This window comes from Pyrgilauda ruficollis, unplaced genomic scaffold (genome assembly GCF_017590135.1).
Source record: "Pyrgilauda ruficollis isolate IOZ18807 unplaced genomic scaffold, ASM1759013v1 scaffold20, whole genome shotgun sequence".
Taxonomy (NCBI): domain Eukaryota; kingdom Metazoa; phylum Chordata; class Aves; order Passeriformes; family Passeridae; genus Pyrgilauda; species Pyrgilauda ruficollis.
The window spans coordinates 3020644-3037343 of NW_024519207.1; the positions used below are offsets into that span (position 1 = coordinate 3020644).

The following is a 16700-nucleotide window of genomic DNA, read 5'->3' on the forward strand; positions in this document are numbered from 1 at the left end:
TGCTTCTGCTGCCATAGTGGCTCCACTGCAGCACGTTCTGCTGTCCCTGCGGCGCAGGAGGTGAGGGCAGCAGCAGGCTGTGCTGGCTGGCATCCAGAGCTGGGTGGCTGCAGCTGGGTCAGGACTCTGACGTTCTTCCTGTGTTCCTAGTACTGCAGTATTCAGCTGTTCTCATAGCTGGAAATTTTAAATGGGTATCTGTTTTAAAAGTAGGCTAGATCTAGGCACCTCAACAGATTATGTCCCTAGTAGGGTCTAGATTTCTTTTCCTGCACTTCCTAACACCATCTCTGTGTGATGCGATATCTCTCTCTGCTGGCTTTGTTTCTGCTTTAGGTACTACCTTTCAATGACTAACTTTTGTACCTGTCTATTTTTGAGGGCTTTCTAATCATCCTTATCAAGTCATCAGTGACTTTTTTTCTTTTAAGATTCTTAGATGGCCCTGCATGATAGGCATTTCTCTGTGGGTTTTGCTTTGCTTGAACACTTCAACAGTTGCCACATTACAATAGTTGCCAGTCCTTTAGTTAGTATAAGAATTCCTTTGCTATGTTTTTTGTTCTTGATATGAAGGCAGGAAAAGGCATACATCCAGACTTGTTTGTAGTTTCACTTCAGAACGGCACTATGGATCAGAAATGCTAAGGTGTTTGATGGATTAGAGACTTAAGGGAATTTATATACTCCATAATCATAAGATATAACAGCTAACAAATTACAGCTATACTAAGGAAGCTGTATTGGTATTTTCTTCGGAAAGTTACTAGCACAACTACTTACCTGAGCTGGCTGTGTATCTTGGAAATGCAAATCAAGCCCAACAGTTTACCTTTGTGAGATGATGTATACTGTCACGTTATGCACCAAAATGTGGTATTTAATTAAAAAGGAATTTGAGAGGACATGCAGAAATTACTCCAATGGAACAAATGGCCCTGATTTTCATAGTTGTATATAATAATCTAACATATTACTGATTAGGTCTCATCACAATCATGTTTTAAGTTTTTCCTATAACTAAATTGCATGTTTTCCCCTCTCCACCCCCAGATAAGTAGAATGTTGTTCACTAAATTAAGCCTTCATTATACGGATTTTTCTGTTCAACGTGTAAACCATGTTCTCTCCAATTTGTAGATTCTTGTGGACACTGTTTGGGCTTTGTCCTACTTAACAGATGGTGGAAATGAACAGATACAAATGGTGATTGATTCGGGAGTTGTACCTTTTCTAGTTCCCCTTCTGAGTCATCAGGAGGTTAAAGTTCAAGTAAGTCTGATTCAGTTGTGTTTGAATAGTCCTTTGTATACTGTTTGCTAAAAAAATGTGCCTTACAGTATTTCTTAGTGGAGTTAGTGAGATGAACATTTATAGCTACATTTTGTGTAGGTAAAATGAAGAAAAAATATTATCTACACTGGGAAAAAAATGTTAAAAAGAGAAAACTCAAGCAAAACACTACTAACACAGTTTTAAGTAGTGACAGGTTAAACATTAACTTATGTTATGTGATTACTAGGGGTGCCTTCCTTTTGTAGTTCTAAAATATTTAATGACAGCAGATCTTATATTTTCCAGAATCCAAGTAATATGCACTCTTTCTGGTGTTGCATACATGATTGTGCGTGTTCTATCTGAATAGTTCATGGAAATCAGTATTTCGGAACCTTTAGAGTATGGAAATATTTGCAAATGCTGAGTCCTTTTAGTAAAATAAATTTGTAATTAGCTGTGAAAGGTTAACTGAGCTTACTTGGTTAATTTTAAAGACAATATGAAACTAAAATCTAGTTAATGTGTACTGGGTTTTTTATGACCCATCTGCTGTAATATGGATATCTTCTGTATATCTGTGCATTTGACACCTTTGTTTAGTTTGTACTTTGGATGAGATTTGGCTGTCTTGAAATTTGTCAGACTGGTTCACTTGATGAAAGAAGTCTCTCCAGTGTTCTGTCACTTGTAAAGCATTTACTGACCAATACATAAAGATGTAAAGTCCATTTCTAAAATCACCTGAGACTCAGTAAGTAGTTGTGAGGTTTTGAATGCCCTAGTGGGGAGCTGAATGGAGAATTGAGCAACCTCAGCAGGCATAGAGCCTAGAAGCTGTGGTTGGAATTGTAACACAGATCACGTACATTATGAACTAATATTCTAAGGTTTTAATATTCTTTTAATTTCTAATCTTTGCACTCTTTGAGTTGAGCTGCAGTGCATTTATTTTGTGATGTACTGTCTTTTGCTGAACCAGTATCCATTTTTCTGATGTAGCTCAGAGGGTGAAGTGCTAAATTGTATTTTGCAAAGTGTTTTTATAAAGAGGTATCTTAAAATGCTGTTTGTTATAGCGTAAGTAACAGCAATGTCTTTAACATGCAATTTTTTTTCCTTCCCACTTTGGATATTCAGACAGCAGCACTGAGAGCAGTAGGCAACATAGTAACTGGTACTGATGAGCAGACACAAGTTGTTCTCAATTGTGATGTTTTGTCTTATTTCCCACATCTTCTGACGCATCCAAAAGAGAAGATAAACAAGGTATGATTTGCTTCATCCTAACTTAGTATTTTTTTTTAAAAATAAAACAGTAGCCTGTGGAATATTACAGAAGAATTTCCTGCAGCTGTTATTTCCGGCATGTGAGCAATTTTATATAAAGATGCAGCCTTTGAGGCTGGTGCTTAATTAGGACTGAAACCAAACAGCCATAGTGAGTATCCATGTATTGGTGTTGATGCCTTGTGCTTTCTGGGAGGACTGAAGGGTTTTGCTTTGGAGTGAGATACTTTTTCTTTTCATTTGCAAAGTAACTGGCTAACTTCATTTACAGTTTTTCATAATTTTAGTTGAGTCCACTGAGTTGCATAAGACTGATCCAGTTTTTCCACTTCAGCTTTTCATAGTGAAGTTTGTTCACTTGTTCATCTTCACCTTCAAAGAAGGAGGGTGTGCCACTGTCCTTTCGTGAAAATTATCTCTGCATTTCATCTCCTTCCTTTTGGCAGAAATAACTGCACTGCTGCAAGGATTGGGTGGAATAGGGAGAGTTTGATGAAAGTGATCAGTGCCTCCTTTTCCAGAGCTGTATTTCATGTTATTTGGGGATTTTTAGTCATTGTGCCCTCTTCCATTGTAGAGATAGTCTGGCTGAGAAGGCTTTTTTGTTTAGATTATGTAATTCCCCCAGATAGTGTATCATTGAGGAGAAATCTTATTTGTGAGGAATCTCTGTTTCTTCAGGCCCTGTCAGCTGTGAAGATCTCTGAAGAAGTTATCTTTGACAGTCAAACTGATGTGGTTTATTTTTGCCTGCCCTCTTAACTCTCAAGAAAGAGTGATGAAGAGCTCTTTTGAAGGCCAGGGTATTATTTTTGTACAAAAAAAAAAAAGTCCAGAAATGCTTTGAGTTTTGTTTCAAGTCTATATTGTGAGAGGCAAACAGAAATAAAAGCAAGATACACATCCCTAAAAAAGTGGAAACCCATGGGTTTTTTTCCTGCAGTGCTTCATAATTGCCTTCTTGCCACATCTTTTACTTAAGATTAGAGCCTTTTAAGATGTTGTGGATTGTTACAACAAGTATCCCCCTTTGTAACTGGGAATTTATAACTGCCATCAGAGAGGTGGTAGCTATCTGGATGAACCTCCTGAAGGAGTAACTGCTGAGCAAGGTCACAGGACAGTGTCATATGTGATACTTGAATGAGTTTTGTGGACACCACTTCACGTTACACGAAGAAAATGGGAGGTGGAGTCTTCTTTTATCATAGCAGAAAGGTACTACTGAGCTCTCAGTAGTAGGATTACAGGACAAGTCCTTTTTTTTCTGATGCTTTACCAGTTTTCTTATATTCATCATAAGACTGATGGAAAGTTTAAAGCCTGTCTGTGAGTCCAGCAGTGCAAAGTGGATATAAGGCATACATCTCCTGATGTATGGAGACACTTCTTGTGTGAGAGAGAATCTGGCCCTGTAAATCAATCATATTAATTTTACATTGACTCCCTGTTGTCTTTCATAGTGCAATAAAAGTTTGTGTGCTAGAAGTGCTGCTGAGGAGGAGGAGGTCTGTTTAGTGATTGCTCGTTGTATGATTTTAGGTTTTGAGGTGATCAGGTTTGGTTGAGTTATTTTTTTCATCTGCTGACTAGTTTTTAAAAGTGCTTTGCTTTTTTGCTTTATCCCATTGTAGGAAGCAGTTTGGTTCCTTTCCAATATCACAGCAGGAAACCAGCAACAAGTTCAGGCTGTAATAGATGCTGGGCTAATCCCCATGATCATACACCAGCTGGCTAAGGTCAGTCAAGCTATCAGCTATGCGAGTTGTCATCCTCTTTTTATAAATCTGACATGAGGAGTTTGTGATTTTTAATAAGTTTGACAGATGTTTCCATGCTGATTTTAATGAGCTATTAATTTTATTTTTCAGGGGGACTTCGGGACACAAAAGGAAGCTGCTTGGGCAATTAGCAATTTGACAATAAGTGGGAGAAAAGATCAGGTATGTGTAGCAAGATTTCAAGCTGTCACTGAAATGTTGCATATGCAGCCATTTATGTAAGAAGCACAATGTTGAAAATTTTTTTTTGTTTTTAATTATTTAGGTTGAATACCTTGTACAACAAAATGTAATCCCACCGTTCTGCAATCTACTCTCAGTAAAGGATTCTCAAGTGGTGCAGGTGGTGCTGGATGGCCTGAAAAACATCCTGATAATGGCTGGTGATGAGGCTAGCACAATAGCTGAAATTATAGAAGAGTGTGGAGGTAAGAGCTTACTAGGCTTTTAAAAAATTTAATTGGCTGGCTGTTATTCTGTCTTCCCCTTGCTGCTGTTGATGTTTACTGTAGTGTTATTTAACATGGGCTATTTGAGTAAACAAGGGAGACTTTTTAATGAGAGACATTACCTTTTTTTTCTGTTTATTTCAGTTTGGAGATGGCTGTGTAGAGGCAAATGTTGAAGGAGCTTTCTGTAGCATAGGTATTTTTTAGGTTTCAATGAGAATTTGATAATTGCACATACTTTGTCCTGTGGTAAAACACACAATTCTTGCTCTAGTTCATTGCCTTGGAAGCAGTTTTAAGATCAGAATTTCATTACAGAGCAAAGCAGGATGAGGAGTCTTTTCAATATCACAGTCCAAGTTGTAATGTATGCTAATTAATGTATTATAATAAAGAGATACTGAAGAACATAATGCACTGGAAGCTTTTCCCTTGTGTTATTCCATGTCCAGTTTGAAAATGGAACTAGTGTTTTAGCTGCTTTGTCACCTTGCTGTTTGAAATTTACAGGCAACACACAAATGTAGCCACTTCTTTTTGGGGATGCATAAAAAGCACAGCGACTAATCCAAAGGTTATGTAGTAGACAGAAGTTTTAAAAAATAAAGAGTTTTATCTAAACAAAGATAAGACTCCCTTATCCATTGCTCATAAAATGGAATATTCCCTGGCATATAAAGTTCACAACCTACTTCTCATTCCTCTTAGAGACAAAGATGGCTGCTGTGTAGATAGTATTTTCAAACTGACCTACATCTTATCTAGTGTGTTTCAGTACTAATGTTTAATTATTTTTCTTATTTTTTAAAGTAGTCAGTCACTCTGGTTTAATCTTACAAAACTCTTCTCCATTTTCTTTTATTCAGGATTAGAGAAAATCGAAGCCTTGCAACAGCATGAGAATGAAGACATTTATAAACTAGCATTTGAAATTATAGATCAATATTTCTCTGGTGATGATGTAAGTATGCTAAAGATGGAAAAGTATATGCATTGTGCTCTTAGCTTAGTAAGTACATTGTCACTGTTCCTCAGCTCCAGTGGTCACGAACATACATTATCTCCCAAGTCGATTTTCCTGGTCCTTGTTCAGTACAGTTTCCCTCAATTTAAAGTCTTTGAAGAGTTTCTCAATACCAGGACTTTTCTTCAGCAAAATCTAGAGGACTACTCTAGTTTTGCCTAACAAATTGATCAATGCTCACTTAATTTTGTCAGATTGACATGTAATTACTTGTGATTAGAATCTAAACAGTTCTCTGGCTCTCCTTTTTATTTTCTCATCCATCAGTCTTGAAAGGGGCAGCAGATCCTTACTTTCAGATAAATTTTTGTGTTTCAACTCTGTATTTGCTCAGTCTGGATTCTGCAGTGAAAAGAGTTATCAAAACTATTAACACTTCCTGCAGCTGTTTGATCTAGACCATCCAATATTTTGTTGCACCCAGGTTAGGTATTTTGACCCTGTGATTCTAGCTCCTCCTGCTACTGGCTGCCTGTGAGTTCCTGAGGAGCACTTCAACATGCAGTTTGAAGACAAATTATCTTTTCTAGGCTTTCCAGGCTGTAATTCTACAGCCTAGTAGAACTATGTTTTTGGTACTTTTCTTAAATTGACCTCTCTAAATGCCAGCTCTAACTTCAGGACTCAATAATTTTCAATTCTTGGGCCCACCATATGATTGGGAAGTTACTCACCAGAGGTTAAGATATGTGAGAAGTTTCCTATGCCTGTAGTGATTCTAGAGTCTCCACAGAGACTGTAAAATTTCTGTGTCTAACTGAAGAGCACAGTCTGGTTGAGGTGGGTGGAAAAACATCTGTGTTGAGGTTAGTACTCACTCTGTGCATTTACTTTTTACATTAACACAATTTAATCTGTGCCTGATGGGCTGAATATGCCTGCTTTACTCAAGAGCGGGACTTTACTTCAGATTATTATTATGTTGTTACTATGTTTTCTGGAGCCTCTGAAACTCAGAATTGTAGGAATTCCATAAATGCTCCAGGGAGACAAGAGATTGGTTATGGTAGCCTGACTGGCAGTGTTACGATGGACTGTCCAGGAGTTTTCTTGCCTTCTGTCACTTCAGGAGCTTCAGTATTCTCATGAGATGTTGCTAGCTGCTTGATGTCCCTTCATTGCTAATCCCATCTGTTCCTTTGCTGAGCCCTGAAAAGTGCACAGCCTGTACTTTAGAACCAGCACTTCCTGACTTCAGTTTTTTGTGTTAAAGGCAGGTGTGCTTAGGTGGGGTTACTCTGTAGTATCCCTGCAGAAGGCAGAAGTGCTAATTTATCAGAAACAAAAATGTTTTGTGAAACATTCTGAAACCAGACTCAGTCTTCATGTGGGCATGACGTGCAGATTGTTGTGGTCACGAAAGGCCTCAGTTTCTTCCCCCCCAGTTCAGACAGTGTCACCCAAAGTAAAGAGAAAGATTTTAGATGAGTCAGTTCTGATGTGTGCACTACTGCAAGGCCAGGTGTCAGAAAGCTGTTCAGACCTCCCACACTAGGGCCCTTTCCTGCTTCAGAATGACACACGATCTCCAATGAGGCTCAGAGAACTGTGCAGCTGGTGATCTGCAGGAGGATGGGTAGGGTTTGAAGCTGTGCATTTTGTTGCTACTGACCATGTTATTTGCTATTCCTTGAGGCTGTAAATACCAAATTCTAACAGCTCAGAGGAAGCTGGATGAAGTTGCCTGCTGATGCCTTTCACTCTGTAACCATAGAGCAATGAAGTACTGTTGATGTAAAACCAAATTCAGATTGTGCTTATGAGACCTATATAAAACTGCTCTGAAATGAGTTCTAAGTCCTTCACATTCTGATAGGAGATATTAAGAAGTCTTTTAAGCTTTATATAAGTATTTCTATCAGCTACTGATAAAAATATATTTTCTTGTTGAAAGAAAATGGGAGAAAATACAAAACTAATTTTAGAATGCACAACTAGTGATTAGCCAACTCCAGAAGTACTAAAAATTGGCACTGAAAATTGAACTGCACAGCTAAAATAGCAACTGCTTTGACCAAACAGCAGCACTGTCCCTAACCATTACAATTTTCTGTTTCCCTCATGGTATTAGAACAGAGTTAATGTGTTGTTCTTTTTAAACATATTTGGGGAGTTGAATTGGAAAAACGGATCTAATTTTACAGTGATAATACTTAAAAAAAAAAGAAAACATGAACGATTGTGAATTTCTTCTCTGTGTACCCAGTCATGCAGGGAATTCGCCTCTCATGTGTTCCTGCTGTTGTGTTTTGTAGATCGATGAAGACCCCAGTCTCATTCCTGAAGCCACTCAAGGAGGTACTTACAACTTCGACCCAACGGCCAACCTTCAAACAAAAGAATTTAATTTTTAAGTTCAAAAAAAGTGCAGCTTCTCTTGTCCCACACCAGTACGAAGCACCACCAGATGGCTACCAAGTGAAGAAACAAAAGGCTCCAAGACACACATGCCTCTTCATTTTGATGCTTCTAAAGCAAGCCATGTATTGGTCACTTTGCAGTTGCCAAACATCACTATCACATGGACTGTAAATGCATATGCATGATCTCTTAAACTGTTTCAGAATTCTTTTTAACAGTCCCAACTACCTTTTTTTGCCTTTTTCCTGGTGCCACATGCTGACAACCGCAATCTGCAGTTTTGTTAAGAATATTCCATAGTGGTGGCACATTGGCTTTCCACGGAAAAGTAGCTTCTTTGGAAAATGGTGCGCTGTGGATCAAGACACTTTGGTATGATGCATACATTTTGGAAGACTTTACAGGGGCCCAGTTTGCTCTGAGCCTCCATCATCGTCCTCCACAAACATATTTTCATAAACTTGATGTGGAAGAATAGATTCAAAAATGCAAGCCAAATGAATTTCATTGGTGAAACTGAAATAAAAGTAACTTATAGAAACACAACACTTGGCAATTGATTAAACACTTAAGTTTAAAAGAAACAAAAAAACTACTTCAGCTGTCAGTAATTGATGTGTGTTCATTAACTGCCTCAGAAACCAGGGTTGGAGAATGAACTGTAGATTTGGACTGGTAAAGCTTTTGCCATTATACCTAATTTTTGAGAACAGCGAGCCCTATTTGACCACTCACTTCAGCCTGTGTGTTCCTGCTGTTTTGAAGTAATCAAATGCTGTGCATGGTATTTTACCTGAGCTACAACCTGTTATGGACTTGAACTTCTGTTTAAGCTGAAAGCAAGAGTCCCAGACTGTAGAAAAAAATTCTGTCCAAAAATGTAGTAGTTAAAAAGAATCTTGCTTTCAACTTTCAGTAGTCAATATCTTCTGTTTTAAATTGATAATTGGATATGGTTGATTTATATTGGGTTTAAACTGTGGAGCTTTCATGTTTACTGTAATTTAGTCTTAAACTATTTTTTACTTAGTAACCAGTGCTTATGATGATGTGGTTGGCAACAAACCAGCAACTACTTAGAAGCGTCATAAAAGCTTCATTCTTGGAGTATTGGAAGAATAATTCACAAGTTAGTCTCAAATCTTATTCATGTGATTAAAAACATGCAAACTGGTTGATGTGTGAGGCTGTATCGAAGCTGCCGTTACTCAGCATAAACCTGATGTGCAGCGCACATTAAATAACTTTCTATAAGGTATGTGAAGTCATTGCTTTTGGAAAATCGCCTGACCCAGTCACTTTCAAAGGGATTTTGGTATTGCTGGGGCGAAGATCGGTAATTTTGAAATTCTGTAAGCTGTCACACAAACTGGTTTTGTTGCTGTTGTTTACTGGGTGTAATTTCCCAATGCATTGATGTGAAGGGATAGAAAAATCTAAACTAATTTAGTTATTGGATGTGGGTTGTATTTACTGTGATGAAGATAAGGACAGATGCCATCAGAGCTTTGTGGATCAGCTGTTTTTCCACTGATGAACAACACATAGCAGGTGTGCATTCATTAAATATATATCTGCCAAGGTGGAGCCACTTTAAAGAGTGAGTTGTCTTGTATCTCAGCTGGATACAAGCGTATGTTTAAACTGCAAGATTTTTACTTGCTAGATAATCTGTTTTAATATAGTGGTTTGGCCTCTGATTATTTATAGGTTTTATAAATTTTAGAATCAATTTCTCTTTAAGGTGGCTCAGATTTTTCAACTCTTGTGCACATAAAATTGAGTTGAAGTTCATTGTGCCTTTTTTCTTTTCCCAGAAGTTGAGTTGAAGCTTCATATGGTAACTGCATCCTATTCACACACTATAGTCTAAAATCTTGAAACTGTGTGGTGTTCGCTAAAAAACTAAACAATAAAAAGTCAAAGTTAGGTAAGGTCACAAAGTTTTTGTGAAATTAGAGTTCCAGCAGACGTTATTGTGAACAAATATTTCCCCCCTTCTAATTCAGTCTAGTCTCCTGTACGCCGTACAGACTGATGCATACCCGGTTCAGCCTACGCTCACCGTTGTTCTAGAGATTACATACAAATTGATGCTGAAACAACAGTTTTCCTCTGCTGTCAAGATCCGATCCTTTTCTTGCACTCAATGCATTACAATAAAAGTGAACATCGGAGAACTGGGTAAGGCAGGTCAAAGTGCTTGCTCAGTTCTTTCTGCTGTGACCTTATCAGCTTTTGATTGGGATTGCACCATTTCATAGTTAATAAAGGAAACAAAGTATATTGCTGCACTTTTACGTTTTCAGAACAGTGTTTAAAATTGCATTGTTTTTATTATTTTTTTAAACTATCAGTTAAAATAGACTAAAACGTTCTTTCAAAGAGGCATCTAAATGTGTTCCTAATTTTGTATATGGGCTTAGGTTTTGTAACCAATAAAAAGCTGCTATCAAATACTATAAAACATTCAAGAACTTATTTTGAAGGTTATGGAACTGCTTAGACTTCATGGATTGACTTAGGGGTTTTTGTCTTTGACTAGATATTAGTTAGCAGAACTCCGCATCAAAGTTTGAAGTATGTTACAAGTATGAATAAAGTAAGCTAATGCAGTCATCTCTGAAACTTTGGATACAGAGTTTTATACTGTGTATGGAGATGTTTCCCAGGTGTGTACAGGCGGCTGTGGTAAGTGGGCTGCAGCTGTTCCACGTAATTATTGAAATAGTGACTTCAGTTCAAGGGCTTGAAGGTGGACCAGGAGTGTCAAGGAACTTCCACAGTCGTCTCCTACCTCCAGAAACAGCCTTTCAGGCTCCTGGTGCAAGGCTGATTGCTGATTCAGCGTTAATTTAAGCTCAGGCTGCTGCACAAGGGGGCCCAACTCCTGCCCAGTGTGGGTTGGGAGGGAGCGTGCACCAAAACTGGCCTTGGGCTGGACAGCCTTTCATGGCCAGTATCCCTCCCCCTGGCACAAGTGACCGCATTGGGGCGTGCTTGGGAACAGCTTGGAAGTGTCAGAGACTTGCACTGTCCAGCAGCCTCCTAATTAGTACAGTCCTGCTTTAATTACAGGACAGCACCAGTGGAAGGAGAGACCACTTGAACTGTTTGAAAGGTGCCTGTGACTGCAGCTGTGACTTTGCCATCCTTTCTCTGTGTCAGCTGGCTGAGCCACCTGGTGAAACCCCTGTCTCCATGGGTGGGAAATGGAGAAGAGCTTCCAGTGCTGTATTTAAGTCTTTACAAATGTTGGTCCATGGGGATATAAAGGAAAAAGATTTTATAAGAACCTAATTCCCATTTTCAAAAGCTGTTTAATCCCTTTGGTTCCTTCAGCTTTCAGTTGACAAACTGAACTGTGTTGGGTTTTTGCAAGCTGATAATTATCCTCTAGATCCTATCTGGAGGACTTGAAAGACGCTACATTGGAATAAATAATGCATTATTTTAAGACATGTCTTGTTTAGAAAGAGTAAAATGTAGATGATATCTTAATGTTCCCCATGCTTGTAAAAGTACAGACACTTCCATTTTGTTTGCTTGATCTGCTAAACAGAAATAAGTAAGAAGAGCCACTGACAGGCAGATGTTTATTGATTTTTTTAAGCTCAGTGATAGCTGCGGCCCACTTTGTTATTCTGCTCTTCTCTAATGCCCTCTAGATTCTGAATGTCGTTCAAACTAGTCCTTTCCACCAAATGCAGTGTGTTGTGTTCCTTCTATTTTGTTGCATAAAAAGTATTCCTTTTTGTGGCATAATTATACTTCTATTCAAACATATGTAGGACAACAAATTATGCCAAGCCATTAGAAAGCCGTTTTCAGGAAGAAAAGGATAAAAACCCAATCAGTAGAAAACTGTGGGCTCCAGCAGGCAAAGCCTTGGGAGGTTTTGCTGCAGGGGTTTGTTACGATTGTCACTGTCACCTTGGCAGCAGCGTGAGCTGGAGCTGCCTGAGACGCACAGGTTTGGTCTGCTTCAGGCTGGGACATTACTTGATGCTGCTCAGGAAAACTGCCTCGTGTCAAGATGCAGAGTTAGGAGCTGGAGCAGCTTTCTGCTTCCCTGATCCCGCTTTGTGTGTGCAGCATCCTGCCACAGAAACAGCAATGGGCAGGTCTGCTCCGTGCTGCTGGCTTGGCCTGGAGCTCTCCAGCTGCTGCTGCAGGCACACGGGCAGCTTTGTGTTCAAATGCACTCGTGATACAGCTTTCTTGAGCAGCGTCCCGGTTTGTCAAGCAACTTAAAAGCTGATTTTTTTTTTTCAACCTTAGTTTGTAACGTTTTAACGTTGGAGAGATCGAAATCTTGTGTATCACACCTAAAAATGTTAGTAAGATGATTCTTTTGTTTTAAAATGAAGGTTGGAGCCTTTAGGCTGCTCTCTGCCTTCACCTGTAGCAGTAGAATAGGTGAATGTCACCACACAGCCTCAGAGGAAGAATGACAAGTTCTGTGAAGAGTTTAGATTCCCTGCAGGGAGGCTCTTCCCTGGATGCAGTGGGGGAGCTGTGGGAGAAAGTTGATTGTCCGTTTGCTCTGTACACTAAATAGGCTCCAGGGACACACAAAGGTGTGGAACACGGATTAACCATCCTCTTTCCTAAGTAGGGTCCTGTGGAAAACTGGTGGTGGGATTTTTTTAATGTGCTGAAATGAAGTGTAAGGAAGCTCACGTCTGCACCTGCTGTTTGCAGGCTGATCATCTTTAGTGGCTGTATTTGCTTGTCTTTAATCCTGATTCCTGGAGCCCGATGATCGCCCATAGAAAATTGTTTGTACGCGAAGAAGGAGGATGAAATTGAAATATTTTGCCAGTGGGCTTCAGCAAGGTCAGTTCTAGGTTTGTGCAGAGAAATGATCAAGGGAAGCTGCAGCTCTTGCCCTGAGAATAGACTCATCACTGTTCTATCTGTTTGATGCAGTTCACAGCTGGTTTCCTCTGCATTTCATACTTTATATCCCAGTAGAGCTTTCTGAAATCTTCATACTGCCTGCATGTTATAACATTGAAAATAAGGGATAAATTCCTTCTGTTCTTGCCATGATGATCCCAGCTTGCAGGAGGTCCGGCCCAGTAATTGTTACAGTATTTATTTGACACTGGTTCTCTAGGGGTGGTTTGCCTGGTCTTAGGTTTTGTCATGCTAAGCACAGCAGCACATAAATCTCTGAAGGTGATGGGTGTAGAGGGAGCATTTGGACTTGTCAAATTCTCATATTTTAAAGCACATATGTAGAAAAAATGTGTTGCTTTTTCAAAAGAAAAGTGCTCTTTCAGTTGTTTCAGATCTCTCAGTCATTGCCTTTACTGGTTTAGAACAAATATTAAAAGCTTTAGAAAAAGGAGGCTAAACCCCCAACCTTTTTAAGGTGTGTTTGTTTCAATTGCTGCTAAAATGTTGCATCTCACATGAAAAAATTTCTGTCCAAAAGGCTCATTTGTGATCGCATACGGGAAGCTGGATGTGCTGGATACTTAGCAATAATACTTCCAGCTCTGTAATCTCAGTCTCAGATTCTCACATTTCAGGGCTCTGTGCTGAAATATTTAACCCTTTGGTGAGAAAAGGGCCCAGTCCCAGGGGAGCAATTAACAAGGTGGCACCTTGCTCCTGCAGCAGCAGCCTGCCTTTCTCCCTGCCATCGAACTGCTGGGGGTTTATGCAACCTCACTGTCAGCAGCACAGAGCCAAGAGTTTGCACTGAGCTTTGTGTGGCTATTGTTATCCAGGGAGGTGTTTTTATGTGACCTCAGCCAGAGGTCTGTTCTTGAAATATTAATAACTGATGGAAAGGGAAAAAATCACTTCTTGTAAAGGTCACGGTTTTCTCTGTATTTGATGTTTTAGTCAACATCTAAACTCCTGAATTCTTGCAGGAGTTCTACTCGCCTCAGTTATGTACTAGTTTAAGTTTAATAGAAGAAAGAGTTGGCCCCTAAAGATGGGAAAGAAAATTTGCAAATGTAAGTCCTGCATGTTTAGAAATGGAAATTTACTGAGGTCATTATTTTTCTTGATGTAACCTGGGAGCTGCTTCTCATGCTTCCAGTTGTAAGAATACAAAAAGTATTCCTCAGGGCCTTTCTTTGCTCTTACCCAGTCCCCTACTCAAAGAGAAGCACTGCAAGCACTGAAGTGTTTCCACTGAGGACTTGGGGGCTCTCTTCTCCCCCCGCTGGGAATCATCAGACAACAGGCTGCTGAACTGCTTCCATATTCCTTCCAACCTAAGAGTGTGCGAGAGCTAAAAGTGGTGGCCTGGAAGCAAAAGCTCCTTGCTAGGTGGGTGTCAGTGCCAGCTGCAGGCTCTGTGCCTGGGGATTGATTTCCCAAGTCAGGCTGTCCCCCTCCATTGCACCAGAGAAAGTTGGTGTGGACATAATTTGCTCCTTACTCAGCGTGTAGTTGCTCAGGGTTATGAAACAGATGGCTGGAACTGAACCACTGACTTGAGGCTGCCTAGCTTTTGTTTTCCAGCTGAAATTTCCTGCACCATCCCTGTTTTTTAGGGTTTGGGTGTTTGTTTTGGTGGGGGGTTTTGTTTGTTTGTTTGGGGTTTTTTAATAGCTGTATTATTTATATTGATATTCTTTCATGGGTATAACATGCAGTCTCAAAAGTCACAGCAGGCGTGTCACCTAAAGCTCTTTCCTGGGGCATTGCCTTCAAGAAAATGGCAAGAAAATCCATTAAGTTCCAGCACCAAAGAGACTGAAATAATTCAGTGAGGATGCATCTCCTGGGAGGAAGATGGCACAGACTGTGAGATGCTCCTGCATGGCCTGGACGGGGCGGTCAGGGGCCGCATTTCCACAGGCTGCTGATCCAAGTGACAGGCAAGAGCAGGGCCAGCCCTGAGAGCGCAGAAAGGCACAGCCTGTCAGAAGCCATTCTGTGGCATTTTCAGCCTCCCTCTCTGGTTGAAGCCCTCATCTTTCCCAGGGAATTAATTCTCTAAGGATCTGGTTTCCAGTGATTTTCCTGCCTCCAGCAGCATGTGAAATCCCATGCAGCGGTGGAGGTGGCCAATGGGGTCTTCAGCACTGCCAGGGGAGGGTACAACAAGGTCATTTGTTACCTCTGCTGATGGTGCTGGGGGAACAGATAGCAATGTGAGTGGCTTTGTAGTGTGGAAGAAAGGTAGGGTGCAGAAAAGAACAACAAAAATATAGACTCTGGATTTTTCAGTTAAGATGGAGTGGCATCTCATTGAAGTAAATCATGAGTGCCTCTTCCCAGGGTGGAAATACAGGAGAATAGAGGTCTCTCCAAGGGAGAGAGCCTGGAGGAACCAAGGGGTCAAATCAGCACCTTCCTGCCAGGCTAAGGTGGCTGTATCAGCTGAAGGCCTGGGGTTGCCTGCAGCCATCTCCAGCAGGACATGTCCCCCACCCTCCCAAGTCATTCCCAGGCACTGTCTTTGCAGAGCTGCTTTTTCTTGGAAGCACAGCAGACATCATGCCCATTCTTCCCAGGGCAGCTTGGCAGGATTATTTTCCCACCTTTCCAGTCCAAAACCTGCTCTTCCTGGCTGAGCTTCCCTTGCTTTGCTAGTGATGGGTCCACCCCATCGTGCAGAAATGGAGCATCCTCAGGAACAGTTTGTCATGTTTTGCCTCTGTATTGGCCTTCCCCAAGGAACAGGGAGAAGCTACTTCTCCATCCTTGTGCAAGCTCCACCCTGAGGGGCATTGTGCAGACACCTTTCAGCTGGTGCAGCACTGAACCCCTGCTCCAGCCCTGTACTGACCCAAACCTCATGTCTCTGAAAATCCCACCTAGTTGAAGGATGGACTTTTAGCACTGATCTTCATTCACACTATTATTAAACAAAAGAATTACTGTTAAGTGCTGTCAAAAGCCAGAAAATCATGAGGTGTAAATTTTGTGTCTTTATGAGCAGAACAGACTGTCCCCTGATGCCCCAGGAAATGAGGGCCACTACTTTCCTCCCAGCTGGTATTTTTCTTCCCCAGGAAACCCCCAGTTTAGTTATTCCAAAGTCCTTTCCCACCATTATCAAACCTCACATGGGCCCATGTGACTTTGTTGTCTCTGTGCAGAAACCAGTGGCTTTGTAACCCCACCACTGTTCGATTAAAAAGCAAATATTTCTCTCATGCCCAAGGCAAAGCGTTGCTGCAGAGCCACCGTTCACCAAGCAGGGATTTTTTGTGCAAATCATTTTTTTGTGGCCTGCTGGAAAAAAACCCTCATTGCCACATCCAAATGTGTTTAGCCAGCACAGGCAAAAAAAAAAAAACCTAATAAAAATCTGAGGTGTAAGGGAGAATTAAAGAACAGTTTGTCAGCTCTAGGAGCTCCAGGGAGATTGTTTCTCACAGAATTAGCAGACAAGACATCGATGGTGCTGGTCTGGCTTAAAGCATTAGAATTTTGGAGGGGAGAAGAGTCCAGGCTGGGTTGGAGCAGAGGTTTGTGCTTCTGGTCGGGCCACAGAGAGGCACAGGCAGAGGGGGACACACTTGTCAGGTCTGGGTCATAGCA

At 40.6% G+C, this 16700-nt stretch overlaps 1 protein-coding gene across 1 annotated transcript in view; it reads left to right on the forward strand.

The window, feature by feature from the left end:
- Nucleotides 1–10642, forward strand: part of KPNA3 (karyopherin subunit alpha 3) — a 47655-nt gene extending 37013 nt beyond the window's left edge. The window contains exons 11-17 of the mRNA XM_041466977.1: nt 1141–1272; nt 2416–2544; nt 4200–4304; nt 4437–4508; nt 4612–4774; nt 5662–5756; nt 8075–10642. Coding sequence (XP_041322911.1) covers nt 1141–1272; nt 2416–2544; nt 4200–4304; nt 4437–4508; nt 4612–4774; nt 5662–5756; nt 8075–8173 — 795 coding nt within the window. The 3' untranslated portion in view covers nt 8174–10642. The remainder of the gene's footprint in view (nt 1–1140; nt 1273–2415; nt 2545–4199; nt 4305–4436; nt 4509–4611; nt 4775–5661; nt 5757–8074) is intronic.
- Nucleotides 10643–16700: the final 6058 nt, after the last annotated feature.